This window comes from Orycteropus afer, unplaced genomic scaffold (genome assembly GCF_000298275.1).
Source record: "Orycteropus afer afer isolate SDZICR_OR568_19922 unplaced genomic scaffold, OryAfe1.0 scaffold00071, whole genome shotgun sequence".
In the NCBI taxonomy this organism is placed as follows: domain Eukaryota; kingdom Metazoa; phylum Chordata; class Mammalia; order Tubulidentata; family Orycteropodidae; genus Orycteropus; species Orycteropus afer.
The window spans coordinates 1,361,677-1,388,435 of NW_006921658.1; the positions used below are offsets into that span (position 1 = coordinate 1,361,677).

Sequence of the window (26,759 nt, forward strand, 5' to 3'; positions counted from 1 at the left end):
AACTGTATAGTTCTAGGTTTCACATTTAAGTCTTTGATCCATCTGGAGTTCGTTTTTGTGTGTGGTGTGAGGTACAGATCTTAGACTGGAATTCTTGCTTGAAAATTTTTCTCTATCAGTGATCTTTCTCCTTCCCTTGACTCATTTTTCATAGTCTTCAGACATTCCTCAAATTTCCATAACCTTTCATCTTCTCCTCCTTTTAAGTTCTCAATTTATTGGTCTTATTTTTCACCACCATGTTGTTTCAAAGAAAATCCAACACTCACTGTTGTTTCAAATTTGTATTTATTTCTCAATTCACTGTCATCAGCTATTGGTACCTTCCATTCTGCTGAAGCTACTCTCTCAGAGTTTACCAAGATGTGCCACTTGCTGCGTCAAATGGCCTCTTTGCAGTTCTAATTCTACTTGGTCTTTACAATATTTAGTACTTAACTAATCCTCATTTTGAAAATTTCTGTTCCACAGCAATATTCTATACTCATATTCTCCTCTATTTCAGAGAACCTTGGCTTTTCATTTTCCATTTGCCTTTCAGTGCTGAAGAATCCTCTCCTCTATTCACTTTAAAGTATCTTTTTATGAAAAAAAAAATGTATTTCCATAGTTTTACCTACACATTGTCTTGACTTTTAAATCTGTAACTAATATATGACCTATCTTATACAACATATAAATTCAGTGGGGGTGCTGGTAAATATTTCACAATTGGTTGTCCAGAAAAGAAGCTATACTTCAGTAGCATTTGTCAGTTTTCATGGTATAAATGCTTCCATCAAGGCTGATTTCAAAGTACCAACACGATGTCATTGCTGTGAAGTTGGGGAAAGATGAATAAAATCCCCTCTCATGAGCATGTATGCTAACTTCGGTGCATCACTATCAATAGTTTTAAAAGACAACAATCAGTAGTTGGTTTATAAGAAACTCAACTCACACTCAACAATTCAACAATGAAGGCTACTTTCACTGTTGCCCAACTACCTATTTTCTTCCCAAATCTGATTCAGTTTATGTATTCCTTAGCAAGGTACAAAGCTTCATGATCCTTCCAATGGCTTAAAACTTCATCTAGAACTCCTCTCTCTCTCATATCCTTTTGTTTATAAAATATTACTAAATCTACTTCTAAATTTCTAATAAAACCATATTAGTAATTCTCCATTCCATTGTCACTGCCATAGATCAGGTCCATAACTTCTTTCACAATATTATGACTATTATTACTTTCAAACCAGAGTGTAAGGCTATCTGAATTCAAAGATTTTGTCCCTGATTATACCCTCTGTGTCTAGTTCCTAGTTCATGGCTGTTGCTGTTTTTGTTATGTGCCGTTGAGTCGGACCCAACTCATAGCGACCCCTCCTTGGGTTTCTGAGGTGGTATCGCTACGGAAGTAGATTGCCCAACCTTCTTTCTGAGGAGTGGCTGGTGGGTTTGAACCACTAGCCTTCTGGTTAGCAGTCAGGTGCCTTAGGCACACATTAAATAAATATTACTTTCTTTCTACTGATCCAATTATACTTTTTTATTTACCATTTTTCAACTGTCTTGGGAGTTAAATTATTATTACAACAACATAATAAATCTTCACTTCTTGATCTCTTTTACAAGGTCTTCTATAAGCAGTCTTGTCAAATTAACACTTCAGCATTTTTTCTGAATTGTAGACAACATAGATCATTCTCTTTGTACCTCAAATATACCTTGGCATTCTATCTCAGCATCTTTGTTCATGAAACTCTCTTCCCCACTTTTACTTGCCCATTGGATTTCTACATATTTCTCAAGAGTCACCACTTTTCTGAAATCCTCTAAATATTCCAATGCGAACATCCTCCTCTGAATTTCTTAGTACATTTTCTCTATTGAATTTACTGACATTAGAATGTAGATGAATAATTGGCAGAGCACACTGAAGCACAGAATCATAGACTCAATAGCTAAGTCTTCCGGATGACTGAATTACTAACACCTGCACGACATCCAGCTATTGCTGTGTACCACATTTTTGTCTTTTATTTTTCCTCTGAGCAGGAATTCAAGCTTTAATCACTCTAAAATTCAATTTTATCATCTGCAAAATGTCTCTTGTCCTGCTTAATTCGTAAAGTTGTAGTTATCAAATAAAAAATGTGACATGCTTAGCAATCTATTAAGAACCACACAAACATGAGATAATAGTAATAAATTCAATTATTGGGTACATTTGAAATAAAATTACATAGCTTCAGCTTTCTAAAGATGCATAATACATAAATGAGTAATATTCAATATTATCCATTATTTAAATGTGTTAGGATTCCTAAGAACCCCTGAAATCTGCAAGCTATTTAAGCAACTTATGGTAGGCTTTGTTTTATGTTATCATTCTATTGGAAAATGTAGTTCAAGCTATTTTCTTGACGGCAGGAAACGCATCAGGCCTAAGACCTTTGGGACTGGAAAAATCAGTGGGAGGCTGCTAAAAAGCCAAAGTCAGAGTCCCAAAGTGAAAACAGACACTCACTTTTTTTTCTTGAAAAGATTTCAACCTAATTGGCTGTACTCTGGTATTATATCATTAGGATATTTGCTGGGAAATCTATTTTAAAATATGAGACAAATGCAGATGATACTTAAAATCAAAGAAAAAATTTTCCCTTTCAAATAGTATAAGAAAAAATGAAAACAAAAAAAGATACTTCTTTTTTCTTTTTTTTGGTGAGGATTTAGAGGAGCACTATCAAAGCGGGCCCTTCTGTGCTGCGTAACCATACCTGGCAGACACATTGGTTGTAAAGGAAACACATTCATTGATAAATGTTAATGGCGTAGTTCCTGTAATATCTTCCCACTGAGCAGGGGTGGTTCCACCTGAAAAAATATGATTGTTGAAAAAAAAATTAGGCAAAACTCCAGACTCTGGATTGCAAAATAATGTCTTTGCAGTTTTAGTTGTACTCACCAGTGTATCCCCACCCACCCCTCAAAATGACACATTGAAAACAAAATGACTAAAAGCTACATGTTAAAAATGGCACATTGAAAACAAACAGCAGACTCCGCCTCTCCAGGAACTGCATTTAAGGGAGGTTATTTGAATAACTGTTTCAAATTACTAGGCGTTTCATTCTCTGCCTGACATTCTGAAGCTTTTGTTTAGCCATTATAATTGCTAAATCCTGAGATTATTTTGAATTGTACACAGTTGATTATTTTAAATGATCCTTTGACCAACCAAGAAGCTGAATACTTGGTTAAAATCATGAGTAATCCAAATATCCTTTTATTCTTGAATTTCATATTATATGTAATTATTTTCACAAAATAGTATTTCTCTTCAGTTTATAACTGAAGGCTGGCAAAAAGAGATGTTGGAAAATATCAAAAGCACAATAAATACTGTGGGCTAAAGGAACACATAAATGAGTGCCAGGAGATGGTCTCTGTACGCAAATAATCACCATAAGACTTACAATGACTACCTGTCTTTTGTATCTACTGAGAAATTAAATTGACATAAGGAAAAAAAGACAATTAAAAAGTTCTGTAGGAGGAATATACACTGAGATAAAGAAAAACCTTAACTCTAAAGTTTCCTAAAGAATGTCATTGGTTCTGTAAGGAAGGTCAGGAAACGTACTTAATAAGCCTTTAAAATATACATTCCTGACAGAAATATGTAATGTTATTGTGTTGTTGTTATGTGCCGTCGAGTCGTACCCGACTCGTAGCAACCCCTCCTTGGGTTTTCAAGGCAGTATCACTACAGAAGTAGATTGCCCCATTTTCATAACATGGCAACACACAATCCAAAAAAAAATCTTTGCTTAGAATATTTTTAAAAAACATTAATAAATAAATTTAAGGAATTGTTTAGTACAAACTCATCCCAAGACAGAAAAGGGCTGGAATAAATATAGATTGTGTCTAAGGCTACAGAGTATCTTCATTGATAATCTACAAATATGGGGTGGACCATAGATATTTTTCAGTCTCACCTCATTCATTTCAATGCTGCTACATTTTATCTTGTAGAATGGTTCATACACTCATGGAGCAAAAACTGTGGGAAGGACACCCAGGTGATAAGAAATGAGCAAATGGGAAAGAGATCATAAAAAGAACCATGTGATTTCCCCCAAACATGAATGTATTCATTTTATGACAGCATTTTATATGTATAAAATGTATTCATTTTAGTCCGTATATTATAAAATGTCATCATATTATTAAACTTATGGGATAAAACCTCAATGGTTCTTTACCATAAATACAAAAATAACATGCAGTAGTAAGAGGGAAGTATTATAAAGAAAGAACAAAAACAGGGTGAACATTACTGCTGGGATAAAGGAAAAATGAAAAAAAAAAAAAAAAATTCTAAGGATTTCAAAGCGACCAGAGGTGGTTATTATTCCTATCAACAACCCTATGAACATTTATTGAATCCCACACCATGTAGTTATTGATTCATTCAATAACAGCATATTTGCTGAATTCCACGCCCTTTAGTTATTATTAAATCGGGACAATTTCAGTTAAATTATGTGGCTTTAGAACACAGCAGAGTTTTTTGTGTATATTTTTTACCTCCCACAATTTGTGGTGGTGGTATTGTGTAGGGACAACCAATGTTCTGGGAATAGCTTTCTAGAGTTTGGTAGTCTGTAAACTACTGCAACTACCAATTGAAAAAATGAAAAATTAGTTAACTATTAAATATCTTTCTTTTCCTAATGTTACTTCAATAGATCAAGGACAAAGACATTGGCAAATTTTTGACAGAAAAATTTGGTTTGAACTTATTGGGTATCATTATTCAAGAAGCTACATTTTCAACAGATAGAAGATAGTTTCTTCAATGAAGCCTTGAAGTTTGGACTTGGAAGTATATGTGCTTGGATTTGAATCTCAACTCCGCCAAATACTCATGGTATAACTCGAGTAAGTTACAGACTTCTCTTGATCTTAGTTTCCTTAATAGTAAAATTAGGTTAAACTTTCCTCATAAGGTTACTATGATGATTAAAAAGACAGTGCATCTAAAGTATCTGTTTGGCATACAGATTTTATATCATAAACATTAGTTCATTTCCTTTCATCTTATGCTTCTCTAGTTAATTAGAATTCATAAATTCTGGAATTAATGCCAATATCTCTGCAGGTATCTTGTAATACATGTTATTTAATATCTCCCATGATTTAAGTTTCTTCTTTCAGAATCTTATAGTAACATAGCTATTTGTGACTCACCTGTTATACTGCATAGTAATCTTAAGGTTGGTGCATCGCCCCCAAAACCATTCAACATGACATCACTTGCAGCTTTGGGGACAGGAATAGTCATGGTAATTGGTTTGTGAAACTTTCTTCTTCTAGGTTCCAAAGTGACTATAGGGCTGAAGGTAGCTTTGTTGCCTAAGATCTTCTTAACTAGTTCACTGTGCATAGGTTGAGCCTTTGCAAAGAAAGACAAATATTAAATTATACCATGTATCATGATGTGCTATGTCAAATATCTTACTCAATACATTTCTTTTTATCTCACAAGTCACTTTGCTGGATTTCAAAAATGAAGAGTATAAGGTTAGTACTGTTACTAAATACTCATATAAAACTTTATAAGAACTATGATCGCTGATGGCAGTTTTTGCTCAGCCATGAAAAATTTGATCCTGCTACCACAACAATAGTTCACTTTAAAAGCTGAATATCAATTACTGGAATAAAATTTATGTTAAGATAAACACTTCCAACACTGGCGTACCTGTAAGCCTACACGGATCCGCTTGGTTAGTGCCCCCTCTGGGAAGACAGCCTGCACCTGGGGTACCACTGTGCTACTCAGCACACCTCCTTCTGGGCCAATCAGGTTGCTGTCTTGTTTGATGCGAGACACCACTGCAAAGTACTGTGGGAAGTCACGGGTGATGATGCGGCAAATTCGTTTCTTTTCTAGGTCTTCTGGGCTATCCAGCACTGAGACAAAAAATGACCCATCTTCATATAGCAAGGGTTTCCTTCTGAAAGCATTCTAGCAAACTTTAACTTCATTGGCATAGTGAATAGTCAACAGATATGGCAGAAGAACTCTTTTTTTTTTTTTTTTTTAAGAAAGCAAGCTATCTTATATGTACAAAAGCACACAAAAGGACAAATATTGCTTGATTCCACTTGTATGAAATTTCTAGAATAGCCAAGTATATGGGATTGAAGTTTATCTGTGGCTTACCAAGGGTGGGTAAGGGGAGAGAAAAGGTGGTTCATCGCTTAGGGGATGCTTACTTAGCTTCTGTTAAGGGTGATAGGAAACTGTAGATACATATAACAGTAATGGTTGAACAATACAATACACATAATTAATATCATTGAATTGTCCATGTGAAGAATGTTGAAATGGTAAATGTTTTATTCCATATATATTTATCACAATAAAAACTAAAACAGCAACAGCAAAAAGCAATCTTGTAAGACCTGTCAGATTTTGCTTGCACTTTTTCTTTATTACTGAACACTAGCACTTTCCAGGGCTTTCCAGAACACTGTAAAACAAATGCATCTAGTTTTTGTGTTGCAGGGATGACTTTGTAAATGAGGAAGTTTGAGGACAAACCTGGAAAGAAAATCAACTATTCTTAGTTCATGTGATGAAAAGGGCTCCTTTTCTTTGCAAATTTCAAAGATAGCTCAAAGACCAGTTATTGTGGTTTTTAGGAAGTAATATGGTCCTTTTGGTTTCCAGGGGAATTATTCAGGAATACAAAAATTTTTCTTGGAAGGGTAAGATTTGTATCTGTGTGTTTGTTCCAGTTTGCTGGTTGCCCAACATAGTAACTGTGGATATGAAAAAATATCAGTGAATATAAACTCAGGGTTTCCATATTTCCCTGGAACTGGTAACTTACCAGTCATCCACCATCAAAAGGATGGGATCATAAGCACTTTATAAAGTGCATTACTGTAGGTATATAGGGCAATATAAAAAACTGTAGTCATTTTAAATGTAAGGAATTTGAACTTTGTTGATCACTGACATTCTATGGAATTATGGATTGTTGTTCATTCTTAGAAATCATTTGCAACTTATTTTAGAGGCAGGAACAGTAACTATGTTTTTCTTGACTATTGGGGATAACTTGGTAGTAGAAGCCAGAAGTTCTAGGATATGATGATAAATTATTGAAGACTGATGTACTGGCAAATGATAGCATATGCATATTAAAGAATTAGAATATACTTCCAATCATACAAACAAAATACACAAATCTAATTTTTTGTTTAAAAATGAACTTTTTACATACACAGAAAGTACAAGAATAGGTCCTCATCCAAGGGTAAGATGCTAATCCTCATACCTGTGGCAGTAACAGGTAAGGATCTGAGAGGAAAATATCCTAAACTTAAATGTTGGCAGAAGAAACGGTTCTGAGAATTAGAAACAGCTCTGGTAGCATAGTGCCTAGGCACTTGACTGCTAACCAGAAGGCTGGCGGTTCAAACCCACCAGCCACTCCTCGGAAGGAAGGTTGGGCAATCTACTTCTGTAGTGATACCACCTCGGAAACCAAGGAGGGGTCGCTATGAGTCAGGTCTGACTCGACGGCACATAACAACAACAACAACAACATGGATAAACTAAGCCTGGCATCTATTCTTATTCAGAACTCAATAAAATGTAGAAAGACATGTTAAAGGAACTGATGTCAGGCTATTCTTTACTAGGCATGGTAAGTCACACTTGAATGGCCACTGTGAGTATTCCCGGAAGACTGCTAAATCGTTACACTTACCCTTGAATGTCTAGTTCTCTCTAAAACTCACTAGGTGCTCAGGCAAAGAGCTTGCCCTATTTTTGTCATTCTGAAAATGGAACTTGGCTCATAGTATTAGACAAGAGCCTTTTCACCGTGCAAATCTTTGGAGGCCTAAGAATGAGCTACTTTCTTCTAGGGAAATGGAAATATTTCAATCTGTAAGGTGGCTTAATGGGCCAATGTAGATTTGGGAGTTAGAGAGAGATAAAGCCCTAATGGAAAACTGATACCTTCAATGACAAATTCATGTATATGTATGAAATTCAACCTCAATTAACTCTCTGTTTAAGTTATAGATAGATATTTGGATTAATTTAATTTTCCTTCTCCTTAATAACAGCAATTTTGAAATAAATTTTGCTAACCTACTATGTATCAGTTATGGGTAATATGTAAGTTTTTCAGTAGAAAAGCCTAGTGCTTTGTGTCAATATTTTAAATATCTAAGTTTTCAAGGTAGGCATTTTTGTTTGAAAAAGTTCACACTAAAAATGGAGACATGTTATATCTCCTTATTAAAATGAGATAGATGTTTGTTATCTTGAAGGATTTTATTTTCCTGAATGTAACAGAACTGAGATGAAGCGACTGTATCATGCATTTCACTTTATCACCACTGGAAAATAACTGAATGCTTGCTGTGGTAAAAGAATGCAAGGGACACATACACACACATACACAAGCACACACAGAGGGACACACACATCCCTAAGTCATAAGCAAGAAATTTAGTCAAAGTCATTTTTATGCTTCCAGTTTTGAGATTTTTAAAACAATGCCCTTAAAGTACCTTCATCCATGCCATTGAGGATTTCATTCAACTCGTCTTCTGTGTATTCACAGTAATGCTCTTTCCAGCTGTCCCCATTCTCACTGCGCAGGACCACCAGCTCTCTCTCCTTCCCTCGAAGAGCCGCGAAATGCGGGATCTCCACAATCACAGGCCTGACATAGCAATGCAGAACATTTAGTGTGATAAGAGCTAAGCAACATCAAGACAAGCACCTTCACCCTGTCTGTTACAAAGTGACCTGGAGTTCTTTCCTTTCTGGGGACAGGGACAGAGTGGGCCATTCTCCAGAGCTCACTGGTTAGCACATGGTTGCAGAGTAGCACTACACTTCAGGGTGCCCCTCCTCGGGTACATGCTGCTACCTTAAGCTAAGTGATGTTTCCCTGTGAGTGCGTGTGGCATTCTGGAACTTCTCCTTTGATAAATGTAAATATAACACATTTAACCAAAAGAAATGTGCATGCATATCAATGGTGTGTGCCAATCTTCTACATTTTCTACAAGGTGCAACATGACAAAATGGTTTAAGAAGAGAAATGGCTTATACGTTGCATCATTTGATGTGTTGTCAATGAGGAGATGTTAGAAAAGTTGGCTACTTGTGAACTAAAAAGTCATGCACTCATAGTTTTTCTTTGTATTTCGTCATTCAAGGAAACAATAGGCATGTGTACACAGTGTGACCCTAATTGATCATCTTAGCAGACAGCCCAAATGTGTCCAATGCCTATTATATTCAGGATCTAGCACATGCACTGTCCTGTTTTTTTCAGATTACATTCACTCTCAAAATGTACAGAGGCTTTTGATTTTTGAGTCCAGGTTGCTTTGATACAGACTCCAAATTAATCATAACAACATCAGAACTAGCACGTAGTACAACTAGGCAGATCTCATGCTTAAACGAAAATGAAGGTCACAGCACTTTAAGGGAAAAGATATAAAAACATCACTCAAAAATAAAAGTCACATACCACAAGGGTCAGAAATGGTCCACTAAAGATAGGCTATACAGAAGTTAAATCATAGAGAGGGACATGTCATGGGCACAATGACAAAAAGAGAAATCATATTGTAGAAGAAGGAGAAGAATGGGGGGCCAGCAGCCATCAATTTGTTTTAAGTCACTCCTACCCAAGGAATTTGGTTCCAGGAGGCCCCAGCTGAAGGATGCGGCTGACCAAACTTTCTCCCTCATTAAGTGGGGGAGGAGCCGTTGGCAGGTGAAGTTTACTGAGTACATCCAAAGCAGCAGTGAAAGAAAGAACATAAGTAAGCTTCAGGTATGGTTTTCCACAGAACCCCAATGTCACCAGCTGATCAACAGGGTGAACTTTGGTTTCTCACTGCGTTAGGTTCTGCCCCCTCCATTGGTCACAAAGAGCAAGGAACCAAGGCCCAGAGTGTACAATGGAGGCACATCTGTGGAAGGAGAGCTCTCAGCTGTCAGATCTGTCCCTATTTAGTTTCACCGCCAGGGCCCTGGCAAAAAGGAAAAATATGTGTATATACGCATGCTCCCCGGGAAAGACAAAGCTGTTGGGAATATAATAAAAACTCTGACTCCATAGAGAGGCTAGATGTTTTCATGGATATTCCTCAACAGATTTGAAGATTATTTGAAAGCCTACAAGTACCTGAGCATGAGGCAAGGGCCAAGGGCTGGGACAGAATATGAAAAGAATCATTGGAATTACTACAACCATATAGTGTTCTCTGATGCAACCCAGAACTTCACAGGCTCCTTCTAAAGCTCTGGCCTGTCTGATAGGAGGACATGGGTGTGGTTTCTAAAATTGGGAAATACAGACACACCCTCTTTCAGGAGTGAAAGTAATTTGGAACACACTGCTAAGTTTGCTCCAAATTACAAGGCTTTAGAACATTCCTGAGTTCTAAAGCAAGTAATTCTTTCCTTGATATGACATGGGCAAAGTAAAAGACTTCCTGATTAATAGGTGTTTCTTTCAGTTTTTAAGCATCAAGGCTCAATGACAAGACTTAAAGACAATTGATCTGTTTCAAAACATTTTGAAACTTGTCCCCTCCACAATTTCATCCTTTTGTCAGTTCTCAGCGGTAGCTATTCATTTCTTGGCACGTTGAGATGCCACTCAATATAATAGCAGCCGTACAAACAGACAGAAGAAATGCTAGTTTCCGGTCAAAATTGCTAAAATGAGCATAGAGAAAGTTAGTCTTGAATTTGTAGTTTTAATGCAAACTGCAACTACATGCACTGCCAGTGTAATTGTAAGGCACAAGATAGCAATTTTGATAACAGAAAAAAAAAATCACACAGATTAAATTTTTGGATATACTATAAAGTAACATTGATTTTTAAAGTGAAGATAATGATTCTGTTTTATAATTACATGAGATTTTATATTTGTATTGGAACAGTACAGTATTATTTCTTTAGGACTTTACCACTTAAGACTCAGAGGGGGAAAAAAAAAACTACCATTGGTTAAATCAAGATTATTTTTTATTGGGAGTCTAGGAGGTATATATTCAAAGGGAAAAATAATAATCAACCTGGAGTTTTAACTCATTAATGCCTTAAAATAAGAGGCATGTAAGTGGAGTCAAGGATTGAAGTGCTATTTCCAATTAAAAACAATATCATAGAGGCCAATCTTCCTTCAAAATAGTGTGACATACCTTTTTCCACTCCATCCTAGAGTTTTCACGTAGAGGACACAAGCTCATCCGTGACAAAGTGGGAGGCTTATCAGAAACCCTTACCCAAGGAACTGAGCACCAGAAGGTCCAACTTCAATCAGGCGACTGGCCAGGCCTTCTCCTTCCACCATTGGAGGCATGGTCGCCAGTCTATGGCGTTTGACCAGTCGGCAGGTGACTCGTGTTGGGGCGGTACATTTCCGAGGGGGAATAATGATTCGGAGCCCATTGTGTCTGCACCCTCGCATAGCACCACCTCGGGCATCCACCATGAAACTAACCAGGAAGCTAAAAATGAAAAAAGAAGATTAGATGTGTTTTGAAATATCACGGGCCAGAAAAAATAAGCTTTCTTCAAGTTAATTTTTCCCTACAACACATTGTTCTCAGAATATCTCTTTTGTACTTATATGCAAGATGGCAAAAGAAAAAAAAAAGTTGTTTTTTAAAGTTAGTTTACTCTGATCTCTATGTTTATGTTTTGTGGTGGTAAGTGAGTTTTTGTGTCATTTTGTTCTGTAACCAAAGAAGAATTTCACTATTTTTGTTGAAAATAGTAACATTAATTGTAAACTATAAATGTAAAATATGTGCAATTGATTTAGAAAGTGGAAAGAAATCATATAAAGTGCACTGGAAATTTTTCTTTTGCTAAAAAGGCAAACTCCTCTGCTTCCTTATATGCTTATCCTAAAAAATACACATGCTGAAATAAGGACAGAGCAGAGGATAAAGACCAAGTTAAAGCTTTTCTAAGTTAATTCAACTACTTTTCATAATTACATCTTGTCAACTTATTGTAATATACTTCTATGACTTTCTTTTTTAAAAAGCAAGATTCATAGGCCTTCTCTAAAGGTCAAATCCATACATATGCATCCTGATCCAACATTATCTTACCCAGGATGCAGGTTTTTAATTGAATGCATCCTAAAGGGAGAGGAAAGCAAAACAATTAACTGTTTTGAATAGAACCAATTTGCCCGTTGAAATGTACTTGTTCACTACTTAAGTAAGAATCTCTCTGCTGTCCTCTTCTACTTCGAAGGAAGATGGAGTGTGTGAAGAGCAAGATTATGAGTCCTCCCTACTCTATGCTTTGATGTGAAATTCCAGGTGGGGATCCCTTGGCTCATGTTGATGGCGACTATCTGTGCATTGTGATTTTCTCCAAATATAGTAAATGTGGAAAATCATAGCTAGTAATTCAGAAAAGTAAATGCATCACTACTACTTTTGCTTTTTCTGCCAAGCTAGTTGTTCTTAAAAAGGAAAACTGTCAACCACCGTGATTTGGTTTGCTCGTTTTAAGTGTACAAAGAGAAAATATTTTTTTTAACTTTGAAGTTGTCTCCCTCTGGCTGGTTTTCATAGATCTGGATGCAGCTCAGTTTGAGACCCTGTCACTTTGTTAGGCACTCTTGCACACTCACTTTGTCAAGGAGCAAAAGTTAACCCAGGCAATTTAATTTGGGGGCACACATACACAAAGACACAAACATACAGTGTGTATACCCTTACACAAAATACATCACTGTCTTGCCTAGTGTTGATTGCTGTTGCAAGATCTTTAAACCAAAACAGAAACAAAAGATAGGTGTATTATGTATCTACTGATAGTGTAACCAGAACAGAATGCTATCAGATTCACTACATCTAGATACTGCACAGATGACAACATTTGAAAGGCATTTTGTCAGACTAAATTATGGGACAGAAACACAATACATTTATGTTATTTTTCAGATAAACGAAGAAAAAAACAGCATCATCTTCATTGTAGAACACAGAATTCATTCACCATGCTCTTAAACAGAAAGCCTATTGCTAGTAATAAAAATGGATGCAAAGGAGCCCAGACTGTCTGTCTGAAGCACATCATGCAGAAAGAGGCAACAAGAAGAGGCGTCACAGTCTTTCCCACATGCAGGGGCCAGCCTAAACCTGCTATTCTTTGCCAGCACTCTGTTTTTTGTATGGGCAAAAATTATGAAGTCAACAGGTCAGTCCTGAAGTGTCAATATTTCTGGTCTTTAAAATACAACGAGAAAATGTGAGCTGCTTTTCTTATTACTAGTCTTCCAGTATGGATTCTTGACTAATTTCTTTTCTGTTTGATTTTTTTGAGGTGTCATTGCTTATAAGAATGAAAGAACAGGTAAAGCTTCTCAATGGATATCAATGGTTTCTTTCCATTTTATTATTTCTATTTGCCTATATTTACATTAAATTTTGTTTTAAAAAATAGGAAGAAGCTACCTAAGTTTCAACAAGTGCTACTTCCAAATTCATTGCAATGTTTTTGGTTCATATATGATTAAGGTTAATACTTTCTCTGATTTTGTCATCTGTACTTACTATCTCCACTGCTGAACAGAATAGAGACTCATAAACTAGCAAAGAATTATTGTACTATCTCTGTTTGATATTATCAATCCTCAATACTTTCTGTATCTTTTGAAAGTATTTAAAGTCTTTCCATATTCATGTTTTATACTATTACATTTCTTCTGTATTTATCCTAGTGATGGCTTATGGCCTATATAATAGCATATCTCCATCTAGAAAACCATGTAGACTACTTTCTAGGGGAACATTATCTAAAGAGAGAATTAAAGTAACTACTCTGTAAAGATGTCTAAGCAACCACATGTTTGATTACTTCCCTGATTTTGTATCTTAGCTACTCCTTTTTATATCCTCTTTTTGCTCCCACTTGCTCCATGATTTGCATTTCTGAGCTTTTTTTCATACAATGTCTATTGTCCTCCTACTAAGTACCAGGTGCTCTGCTAGGAACTGAGGATACAGAAAGTAAAGACACGGTTGCTACTTTCAGGAAGCTCACAGTCCAAGTCTCAGATACCACATGATGGCTTCATCATTGCTTGGAACCGATTACTTTTCTGGTCAATGAAAAATAAGTTATAACCACATATGGTATCATATAAGTGCCATAAAGTGGCCATGTTCTCCATGTTTTCTCCTGTGTCCCTCAGTGTCTAGCACAGTGTGGAACACATGGTAGGTACTCAATAAATAATTGTTGAATAAAGGAAGGAAGGAAAGGGAAAAGTTGTGAGGACATATATGTATTTGTGTCTAACAAGGAAAGAAGAAGGCTGCAATAGGAACTAATTTAATTTTCTCATTTCTGAAAAATCATTCTGGTCAGTCCTTCAAATCACTAAACTTGGATGTTTCAGCTCATTAAATAGGAAAACAATGGAGAAGGATCATCCTGATTAATGTTAAATACTCTCTTATAGGCCTATTAAACCCCAAAATAAGGGATTTATATATATTTATTGCCTTTTAGAGAGATCTAATAGAGAATAGGACTGAATAAAACCAAGAGTTTGAATCTACCAAAACAAACTATTTTATTAGTAGAGAAAAGTATATGAAGAAAGACCAAAGCCCGGCAAATAAAAATAAAAATAAAGACTGATTCTTCAAGTAGGTAAATTTACCTATAAGTGTCTCTAAGTAAAAACCAAACCAAATCCAAACCCACTGCCATCGGGTTGATTCTGAGTCATGGCACCCCCCCACTGGGTTTCCAAGGCAGTAAATTTTTATGGAAGTAGATTGCCCAATCTTGCTTACAATATGTCGATATAGATCTGAAAAATAATACTTGAGCTTTGCACCAAAGCTCAAAGCAAATTGGAAAAAATAAGCTCATAATACGTATAATTCAGAGAAAAGGACAACTAAAATTCCAGACAAATAAGACGGTGTTTTTATCAAATAATGAAAGGAAATGGTGCAGACTAAGAAAAAGTGATACTCTCTAGTGAAGATATATTCTTTAGAATGTGTACAAGTTAATAATTGTCTCAGATTATTGAGGGAAAGAGATGAGACCTAATTTATAAGCATATAACCTTACATAGCATGATAGTACCTCACAACTTCAAAACATAGAAACATGGCAGACAGGGAGGAGGAAGAGAGAAAGAGAAAAGACAGAGGGAACAGTAAGAGTGGGAGGAGAGGAGAGAGGAGACAGAGAGAGAAACAGAAAGAGCTTAAAAAAAAAGACATGAAGACACTAAAGAAAGCTAAGTATTGATTATCAAAATGAATAACAACTGTTTATAAATCTTCCTAGAAAATGATATAAACAAATTAGACTCAAATAATGTAATTGCAGAATGAATAACTAATGAAAAATAAATTTACCCAATTATGTACTAAAAAATAATATTTTCTTCAAATAATAGGGAATGAAACAATAATGACTCAAGTCTATTATCTATAATTATTATCTATAACCTAGGTGCAAATGAAAAGCCTATCAGATAAAAGTAAACTGCTATTCAGTTAAATCTCAATAGTTTATAATATAAAATTGAACAAGCACTTGTGCTTTTTTTTATTAAAAATATTAGCATATCAAAAAGTGCCATTATTTGCGAAGGTAGCAGAATTATTGGATAGTTATTCTGGGATGCATAAAACAATTTCAAAAAAGAAAACATAAATTGCAAGGAGCCATCTACCTTTATATATCACAGGAAAAGTGAAAGCTGTGAATCATAAGATGAATAAATTCACATAACATAGCTCATTTAGTAAAAATAATTTTCTCATATTGTCAGTAGACTAAAAGTAGGATAAAGTTATATCTGCAAATATTTGGAGATTAAAAGAACTGAAGTAAATATGCAGATGGCACAGCCTTGCTTGCTGACAACAAAGACGACCTGAAGCACTTACTGATGAAGATCGGACACTACAGTCTTCAGTATGGATTATACCACATCATAAAGAAAACAAAAACCCTCACAAATGGTCAATAAGCAACATCATGATAACTGGAGAAAAAATTAAAGTTGTCAAAGGTTTCATTTTACTTAGATCCACAATCAACACCCATGGATGAAGCAATCAAGAAATCAAACAATATACTGCATTGGGCAAATCTGCTGCAAAAGACTTCTTTCAAGTGATTAAAAGCAAAGATGTCACTCTGAAGACTAAAGCGTGCCTGCCTGACTCACCTCTTATGCATGAAAAAGTTGGAAGACTGCAGAAGAATTATGCATTTTAATTATAATGTTGGCAAAGAATATTAAATATACAATGTACTACCAGAAGAATGAAGAAGTCTGTCATGGGGAAGTACAGCTTCTTGTTCCTTAAAAGCAAGGATGGTGAGGCTTCATCTCACGTACTTTGGATACGTTATCAGGAGAGATCAGTCCCCAGAGAAGGACATCATGCTTGGTAAAGTAGAAGGCCAGCCAAAAAGAGGAAGATCTCAAGGAGGTGGATTGACACAATGACTACAACAATGGGCTCAAACATAGCAATGATTGAAGGATTGAGCAGAACTGGGCAGTGGGAGCTCTAGTGGCATAGTGACTAAGGCATTTGACTCCTAACCAGAAGGCTGGCGGTTCAAACCCATTAGCCACTCCTTGGAAGGAAGACTGGGCAATCTACTTCCATAGAGATACTGCCTCAGAAACCCAAGGAGGGGTCACTATGAGCCAAAAACAACTCGATGGCAGTGACTTTGGTTTTGGTTTTTTGGGGCCAGTGCTTTGTTCTGTTGTACATAGAGTGGCTATGAGTTGGAACCAACTCAACAGATGTCACTTAACAACAACAAAAAGATGTAACTAAATATGTATCTTTTTGTTGTTTTTAAGTGACAAAAAGATACAGAAGAGATGGTATATGGATTGAAGCTTATTTTTGCATTTGGAGCTTTGAGACCAATCTTGGTTGTCAAAGGTGGATAATCACATGACCAGTGAAGGTTAAGGAAGAATTAAAAAATAATTAAGTAAGCATGTAGTACTCAACAAACGTTTGTTCCCTTCTACTTCCTTTTCTTACATACAAATGATTTTATCTTTTGTTTGTCTTACAAAATTATAGTACAGCAAAATAATATAATACATCACATTAAAACAAGAGAGAGAAAAACTAACATTTATTGAGTACCTACTATGAGCCAGGAACTGTGCTTGGCAGTTTCATTCAATTATAGAGTTTTTATTAGCTTGTGAATGTTACTATTAAAAAAAAAGATATAAAAAGACTATTAACAGAGAGCACAAGGTAATGCAGCACGCGGCCCAAGCTCTTTCCATGGACTAGTTAAACCCTGTCTTGAATACTGTTGTAACCTCAGGCAAATCGCTTAGCATTTGTAAGTTTCAGTTCTCTCATCCAGAATATGAGAGACTTTGTTAAAAAAATCTACAAAGTGCCTTCCAGTGTTAAAACTCTATATGCAACTTTAAGGTTAAAAAGTTTACTTAAATGTTGTACTTCAGAAGCTCAGGAAGAATTCCTAATTGGAAAATAAACTATTATCTCAAGATACTTATTGCTTTTGCTGTATGGACACATAGTCCAAGAGCTGTTTGCAGGAAATGTGCACACACAATGCACTAAACATTGACTTAAGACTGTACAGACAAAAAGATATCACATTAACACACTGTATTAATTACATTTTATATTAATCTTCAAATAAAATTCAGCAATCATGCAAAGTAGAAATTCTTACTGAAATTTTCTAAATTGTGAGATGCAATGTTATCACAATTTAAAAAGAATAAAAGCAAAAGCAACCCATTATTATTATGCAGATGACTTGCCTACAATTCGGTTAGCTAAACAGGTACATGCTTCAGAGGAGGCTGAGGAAAACAGTGAGTCCAGTCTTTTCAGGACTACATCCTCCACCAAAAAAGTTTCTAATTTTTAGCTTTATTTTTAATTCATTCAGGACCATGGGGTGGTATAGGAAGGAGATTACTGCATTCAGAGTTAGTTGTTGCGTGAAAGAATAGGGAAAAAAAAATCCCTCAGGGTGCTTCAGTGGTCCATATAGCTAGAGGGCCTCAAATTAAATCTGATTTCTGATATTCTGTGAGAAAACTACCTCAAGAGCTTTCTTTATAATCTCCTTTACCCCTCCAAGTGCTCCAAATTCAATAAACTGAAAAACTGATGTAAAATGGCTTTGAAAATATGTTTCAAATTCATTAAAATCATCAGTTCTTTATTGATCACTATACTTATGTCTAGAGATATAATATTTGGTATGTGTTTGGGAAAAAAAATGAAAAGATGGATAGAAAAGTTTCCAAAAATGAGTATATAGAAGTGTTTTGTATATAGAGTGATAATTTGTAGTATTGTGATAGATGACTATGTAATAAAAACCTATAATCAGAAGTCTGACAGCAAGCTTTAAAAATAACTTTACCTAAATAACATAGAGTAATGAGTATTTATGGAAAAGTGACTAGAGAGTCATCCTATAGCACAATTTTCAAAATATCAAAAGGTTGCATTTAAACCAGTAGTAGCAATGATATGCACTATTAATAACATTCCAGCCTTTGGCTCACCTAGAATATAGTTAAAAAAATAACTAAGCACCACTTAAAATCATAACCTTTGTAAAACTTTAAAATAGCTCAACCAATATGCAAAACTGCTGGGAATACTTTTTTTTTTTCAGCTCTAGGTAGCATTTTTTTCTCACAAAAAAAAGATGAGATGTGGAGACTCATGTCCAAGAAAGGCTTTCTAAGTAGGTCTACATTAATTATAGTACAATCTTACCTAATTTTCAATGAAATAATAAATACCAACTTTCCCTTCACCATAGAGAAAGGGGAATTTGGCAATGAGATTTGGAGAACATAAATCTCTTTATCTTTTTGGCTAAGTATCTTCACACTAAAGCATCCTGAGGCATGGTGAAAGCAGGAAATGGTGAAAGAGGGAGAGAAATAGGTAACATGTTCAGAGAAGGAATTATGCAGAAGTTCACCTGCTGTTGTCACGATCAAAACATGGAGAGGCACGGCTGCAACAGAATAGATACTTTAGCAGAGAGAAGGAATGGATAAAGTGAAATACAAAGAAGGAAATCAGAAGTGACTTTCAAATGATATATTATTTATATACCAATACAATATTCGCTGAAAAAAAGATGGGAGTACAAATGAAACATAGCTCTATGCGACTCCTGGGAGAAGAGCAAGGACAGGGGTTTTGTGGCAACTCTCAGTTTAGGGAACTGGGAATATTATAAAATCATTGGATAAGAATTTCTTGCTTTCTTTAACACTGGCTTGTGGGAGCACTTCACAAAGTCTAAGTATGCAAGAAGCTCCAAAAAAAGTAGAATTGCAAGTTCTCTGATTTGATGAACAAAGTTTTGACTTGAAGACTTTTCACTCACACTTTTTAAACTTTCAAAATAATGGTGATGCTCTTTTGGGCTATCACAGAAGGAATGCAAACAGAAAAGGCACACTTTCAGCTTCAATGACAAACAGTAGCATAAACTTTAAGGCAGAATAAGTAGCAATGAAAAAAAAAAACTATGAAAACAAAGTTGTAGTCCTTTTTTCCGAGACTTTCATTCTCTGCCTTGGAGATTGCTATTCTCATCATGGGTCGTATTCTCTAATCCCACTTGACAATCCTCCGTCCTTTCATTTCTCTTATACCTATCAGTCTGTTCTTTTTAAAGACTTATACACAAGGTTGTCTTGAGTTGGAGCTGACTCAGCAGCAATAGGTTATAGGGCATTATATGGCATACTTTTGTTTTCAACATCTGATAGCATACAAAAGTATGCATGTGTAATGAACCAGAAATCTCACCTTACAAAAGAATTGTTTTTGCTACTTATGAAACATTTTTCTTCATCCGAAGGAATTTACTTTCATGTACCTAAAAAAAACTAGGGTGTTTGAAATATATGAACACCTAATTTAACTGCTGAAGATGTTTACATAAACATCTATGTTATTAAATGAGAAACAACCTTGACTTCCTTGTGTTTCAAGTATCAGTTTCCACTATTTGAAACTAATATCCTCAACATGTTTTCATGAAAGGGAAGAATTTTAAAAGACCACCCTCTCATGGTCTTCTTGTATTACAGTGTCCTGAATGTGTATGACATTTAGTTGCTGGCTCTTGGCTGTGAGAAAACATCTATCCAACACTATAAAACTACAACAATAAAAAAAATGTTTGGAAGAAAAAAATTTAAAATGAATTACAAAACTCACTATCAACAAAAAATTCTGTTTTATAGATGCTAATTCATCATGTACATAGGAAATGAAGAAGAATTGCAAAATTAAAATTCTTTCCCATGCTTATGCTGATATAATCACAACTGGGTGTGCTAGAAAGAACTATTAGTTAGATTCATTTTGAATCAGTAAGGCAACCCCTTATAAGCAACAGGAAAAAAAATTATTGTCAGTCTTTCTTTTGCCAGATATTGTCTGCCTGTATCGTGCAGGACAAATTTTTTTAGTCGTCAACACCTATTCTTCTGTAGTCATGGACAGTAGTCGCTGGAAATTTAAAGTAGAAGTAAAATAAAGTCACCAGGACTACTACTGTTAGAAACTCTTTTATCCTTTTGTGGAATCTCATAGAATAGTATGCACACAAATTAGTTGCACTGGCATAAAAAAAAGTGAGCCTTGCTATCCTTTCTATCAAAACTCATTTTAGTATTATTATCATTATTTATTGTGATTTGGGTGGAAGTTCACAGAGGAAACTGGTTTTCCATTCAACTATTTATACATATTTGGTATCATGATGTTGATCTCAATCTCCACAATGTAACAGCACTTTTCCCACTTCCTCCCTGTTTTTATCATTTATCTTCATCTGTCTTTCCTAACTCTTTCTGCCTTCCGAGCTTTATCCCTGTGCAAATGCTGCCCTTTTGGTCTTGTATCATTGGTTCTTCTAATGAGTGCATATCTCACTAGTTTTATTGTTAATGTTGTAAACCTGTCTATTGTTTGGCTGAAAGTTGAGCCAAGGGGTGAGTTCAGTTGAAATCACTGAAGGGTGTCTAAAGGCCATAGTCTCAGGGGTTCCACCAGTCTCTATCAGACCATAAACCTGATCTTTTTCATGATTTTGAGTTTTTTCCACATTTTGCTCCCATTCTATCGAGGACCTCCTATTGTGATCCCTTTTGGAATGGCAGCAGTGGTAGCTGGGCAGAATTTTAAGAAGTAGGTTAAGAATTCTCTCATTACAAAATTACAAAAAAACTGAGTTCCTCAAAAAAATTGATAAAACTCTTACTCAAGCATTTGGTGTACAACGAATAAATAACCAAAAAGTCATTGTTACGTGATGTAGTGTGAAGACTACTGCTTATATGCATTAGTATCATGGCAGCTTTTTAATATCATGAAACTTAGAATCACTGACTTTTCAGAGGTAACCACACATCCTGTAAGAGTCATCTGTTGCAGTGTTTGTTCATTGTAGAGCGATGATAGTGATAAAATTATCTGATAAAAATAACTATAAATCAGATATTGCCATTGTGGGAGCTCTGGTGATGTAGTGCCTAAGGCATTTGACTACTACCCAGAAGGCTGGCAGTTCAAACCAACCAGCCACTCCTTAAAAGATACCACCTCAGAAACCCAAGGAGGGGTCACTATGAATCAAATCAACTCGATGGCAATGAGCTTCCTTTTTTTTTTCTTAGTATCATCACTTAGAGTTTTCAGAATATATTGTGTTTACCTAATTTGGTATTTGTGGAAGATGTGTATCGGGATTACATAAATCTGAATAGCAGTCACCTACTGAGCATTTACTCTTTCTAAGCAAAATGCTAATTATCTAAAATGTTTATTTAATACTCAGGGCTTTCATGTGGGATAAAAAATATGATACTCATCTTACAGAGAAGTAAACTGAAGCTTAGATATTTTACATAACTTGCTTAGTGTCACCTGCTGAGTGTTAGGGCCAGGTTCTGAATTCTGACTGGCGTCACTCCAAAGCATGCTCTGTACCATTATGTTAATCTGTGTTCCACAGATAGAGTATCATCCAACTTCAAATAATAACACACAGTTATACTTCTTAAAGGGAGAGACTAACAAAAACAATAGGTCTTATTTATCTGTTTCCTTTAGTACTTGTTATAATGTCTGCTATTTAATAGAATTTGACAAATATATAAAGAATTAATATGTAAGTGAGTGGAAAAGAGAAAAAACATTTGAGGGAAATAGGTATATGTTTATAACCTAGCTCTTACCAATAATCAAAGCTTCGTTAAGTAAACTCTTAACAATTTATTTAAAAATCTGGGCTATTGGCTCTTGTAGACTGCCAATATCCAGGCCTCACCAACATAATTTCGGATGTGATTGGTCTGGGGTGGGGCCTGTTGTTGTTGTTATGTACCGTGGAGTCGGACCCAACTCATAGCGACCCCTCCTTGGGTTTCCAAGGCAGTATCACTATGGAAGTAGACTGTCCCATCTTCCTTCCAAGGAGTGGCTGGTGGGTTTGAACCTCCAGCCTTCTGGTTAGCAGTCAAGTGTCTTAGGCACTATGCTACCAGAGCTCCCAGGGTGGGGCCTAGGCATCAGTAATTTTTTTTTTTTAATGCCCAAGTGATTCTAAAGTTTAGTCAAAGTTGAGAATTATTTATCATCAGTGTCATGTTTGAAATTATCAGAAAAAAGAGTTGATTAGAGACCAATGTTTAAAAGATACTTATCTTAATTGATTAATTTAACCACTGGATTTTCTTGGTTCATCATAAGTAATCAACCATAAGATTATGTACAGATGTATCTTGTTTTACACAATTTGCCTATATATTGATGTTCTTGGGAGCTCTGGTGGCATAATGCCTATGGCATTTGACTACTAACCAGAAGGCTGGTGTTTCAAACCTACCAGCCCCTCCTCGGAAGGAAGATTGGGAAATCTACTTCCATAGAGATACCACCTCGGAAACCCAACGAGGGATCACTATGAGTCAAATAGACTTGATGGCAGTGAGTTTGGTTTTTGGTTTTACTGATGTTCTTAAACTGAGTATTTCAATATCCTTCAATAATTTACAGAACTCCTTTAAGAAATCCCTTTTCTGAAGCAAATAATTTCTTTTGACAATTGAATAACTAGTACAATATTTTAACTCTTGCAAATTCAGTTATTCCTATTTAAATTACATTTTCCCTAAAATAATCCTGTCACTTTGTAGGCTGGATATGGATTTTCAATACTTCATTATGGTCGATTTCTATCTTCTTATCTATTTTTATCCTTGAATATTCTAGGTCCATGACTCTTTTTCTTCTTAATCATCATTGCTGACAAATTCAGTAGCAAAATAAAATGTTATTTAAAAAATAATTTATCACTTTGAGATTTTGCAATAATTCCATTTTATATTTAAAAATATATGAGTAAATATGAAGGTGGTTGAATTTGGTTCCTCATTCCCCTGAGTAACTTTTGCATAAGGAATTAGTTTTTAGTTATTTAATGAAGAAAAGAGTATTATGATTATTTTTCAATATCTGTATAATTAAATTATAATCTATGAACCTTTATTTGTAGATTAGATAATAAGTCTAAAAATTTTAACTATAATATCTCAGAATGGTTTCCTGAAAGGAGAAATATATTGGAATTATAAAAACAAGGTAAGTTTCATTACTCAAAATAGTTCTCAGGATTATAGAAAAGGAATTTGGGACAATTATTTAAACCAAAGCATTGAATTTAATTAGGTAAAATGTGGGTGGAATTTTAAGAAAAAGTGATAACTCTACATGAAATATGGAATTTAATGTATGCTTATTATAATACTGTATTACTTCAAACTACCAAAATATAAGTAAGAAACAAATTGTGAAGGTCTACAATTTAAAACACTGTAAGACATTTCTATTTCATATAATTGAATTTGTACACCTTAAGGACAACTTTGAGTGTGGTTTAAGTTATTTAACTGAAAGCTCTACTTTTTAATGATTCACATTCCTTTAATAGTGGAATATATACTTTATGGATGATGGGTTACATTTAAATTTTCCTTTTTATTTATATTCTTACTTTATATTTGAATTCCTCTATAAATTTGTATAAATAAAGCTTCTGTTAAATAAGCAGCATTGAAATAGATAAAGTATTTAGTTCAAAGAATAAATATTTAATGAGGAAAAGAGTATTAAAAAGAATCAATCTTAGAAAATAGAAACTTTCTCAAAAGTAAATGATCCTGCTCATCTCTTTAAGTGTCTCAAAAATATCCTATGAACACCATGGAGGCTACTGGTAAATTCTGGTAAGAAGAAACCTGTATGACTCAATTCTACCAGTTATTTTTACACATTAGCTTTTTCTAGGCTGAATTCAACCCTTTTTTCTAGCTTGTTTGGATGAAGCAATGTTATTTACAAGTTTAAAGAAAAGTCACCTCCATTGCAAGCTAGTCATCAGCTAAAGATACTGGACAAAGCTGTTATTTTCACTCTCATCTCTTTTTCCTCTTGATCTGGATACATAATATTGATTTACTTACCCTGAATGAATAGGGCTGGAAGAAAGAGCCACGTTGTCTAAGTTCTCAGTGCCCCAGCTTAGACGATAAGAATTCCTTTCTGCCTCCTTGGCTAGAGTTGACACCTAAACACAAAGAACACTGGATTTAATAAAATGCTTTCTTTCAAATAAAGTAGCATATAATGAAATCTAAAAAGTAATATTACAGGAACGTGGTATTATCTGGAAAAACTTGTATTTGAAAATATGACGTAAGACTGATTCATTTAAAAAGAATCTTTATAATACATGTCCATTAAAATTATATTATTGATATACAACCCTATATCCAGTCAAAAATGATAAAATCGTATCTATAATTAATACATTACAAACTTGACTCTGAGTTTTTCTAATAGTTAGCAATTTTAAATATTGAGAGATGTATTTTAACCTGTACCATTCATCTTATACTTTAGATGCATCCTACCTCAACTTTTCATTCAATAGGGATTTTTATAATAGTCTCCATAGAAAAATTCAATATGGTTGAAGAAATAAGCAGTAAATTTGCTCAAACTCTGCTCACCAAAAAATCTAGTGAAAAATGCTTATGTTTTAGAAAAACCTTCAAATCTCTTATTTTAGCTAGTCAACTGAATTAAAAATGTTCTCTGGACCAATACTGCATCATGTAATGTTAAAAGGCTCTTTATAAAGCAGACACATGAGGCAAAACAAATCACGTACCTGGTGACTGGGGATCACAACTGTGTCATCGATCATGGCACTGTCCCTCAGGTAGGAGGCATGGCTCAAGGTGTGAGACCTGTCGGAACTGAAGGATCGAAGGCTGGTAGGTTGGCAGGAGGCCATGGTCAAATACCAACAGCAGTGGTAGGGTTGGGAGGATGAAATGATGAGCCGAGCAGGAGAGTGAAAAAAGCGTGCTATTAGCTACAGTGCAACTTCCAGGGGGAAATAATTGCAACCGTGGGAGAAGGAAACACAGGTCTCTGTGTTGCCCTACCTCTATCCAATAGCTAAACTAACACATCTTTTCACTGGTTCCTACCACTCAATGGCAAAGACACAAGGGAATCCAGAAGTTAAAATTTGATACTGCTAATCTGATTCATGTTCTTCCCAGAAATGTTTGCCATCAGCAACTGTAGCTTGCTTACTGCCAGCACAAGAAATTCACACAGGAAATAATTCCAGTATAGATTGCTTAAATCTGTGTTAAATGCTAATCTCCCTGTAATTAAGAAAAATATTAGGGCAAATGTAGACTGTTCTCAGAGAGAACAAAATGAAAGCATAGGTTTCATTTTTGCTCATTCTTTTCCATTCTTTCTACATGACTCTTATTTCTCCTCTCCAAACTGAATGACTGAATGTTGCTGTATTCCCCTGGAAGATACAGTGTGAAATGAACTGTGGCCAGATGCATGCTTCCTGCGGAAGTGGAGTTCCTCTTGTTTGTCTCTGGTGTCTCCAACAATGCTATTATTTCAAAGAAGAGCACTGTGCCCTTTTCATGTCCTGTGTGTGGTGAGTGAAGAATCAAAGAATGCTTGTTGCTGTGGCAATGAGATGCAAAAGCACAAAAAATGGTTTCTAAGCACCAGCCCAGAACACAGACACAACTGCCAACAAATAAACAAATTGCCATTGGACACTAATCAAAAATGATCTTTGGCTTCAAAATGGGATTTAGGCTTTAAGAATCAGTGCCTTAGATTTTTGCTAAATCCAAATTTCCAAGTTCTCACTAATCTACTTGAATGTGTTGGGTATAATTTGATATTCTCATAGATACAATTTCATTCTTAATCAATTTGCACAATCAATAACATATTGATATCTTAAATAAACTATGTTGTTGTTGTTGTTGTTAAGTGCCGTCAAGTCGTTTCCGACTCATAGTGACCCCATGCACAGCAGAATGAAACACTGCCCGATCCCGCACCAGCCCCACAATCCCTGCTATACTTGAGTCCATCATCGCAGCCACCGTGTCAATTCATCTTTTTGAAGGCCTCCCCCTCTTTCGGTGACCCTCCACCCTACCAAGCATGACATCCTTCTCCAGGGAATGGTCCCTTCTGACAACATGACCAAAATAGGTGAGACGAAGTCT

General features: G+C 35.3%; 1 protein-coding gene across 1 annotated transcript in view; it reads right to left on the reverse strand.

Annotated features, from left to right (window-relative positions):
- The window catches only part of ANK2 (ankyrin 2), a 372,922-nt gene that overhangs the window by 62,590 nt on the left and 283,573 nt on the right, over window positions 1-26,759 (reverse strand). The window contains exons 26-34 of the mRNA XM_042780930.1: window positions 25,367-25,469; window positions 24,657-24,760; window positions 19,091-19,126; window positions 11,344-11,568; window positions 9,730-9,828; window positions 8,593-8,747; window positions 5,756-5,967; window positions 5,242-5,446; window positions 2,763-2,859 (exon numbers count right to left, since the gene is read on the reverse strand). Coding sequence (XP_042636864.1) covers window positions 2,763-2,859; window positions 5,242-5,446; window positions 5,756-5,967; window positions 8,593-8,747; window positions 9,730-9,828; window positions 11,344-11,568; window positions 19,091-19,126; window positions 24,657-24,760; window positions 25,367-25,469 — 1,236 coding nt within the window. The remainder of the gene's footprint in view (window positions 1-2,762; window positions 2,860-5,241; window positions 5,447-5,755; window positions 5,968-8,592; window positions 8,748-9,729; window positions 9,829-11,343; window positions 11,569-19,090; window positions 19,127-24,656; window positions 24,761-25,366; window positions 25,470-26,759) is intronic.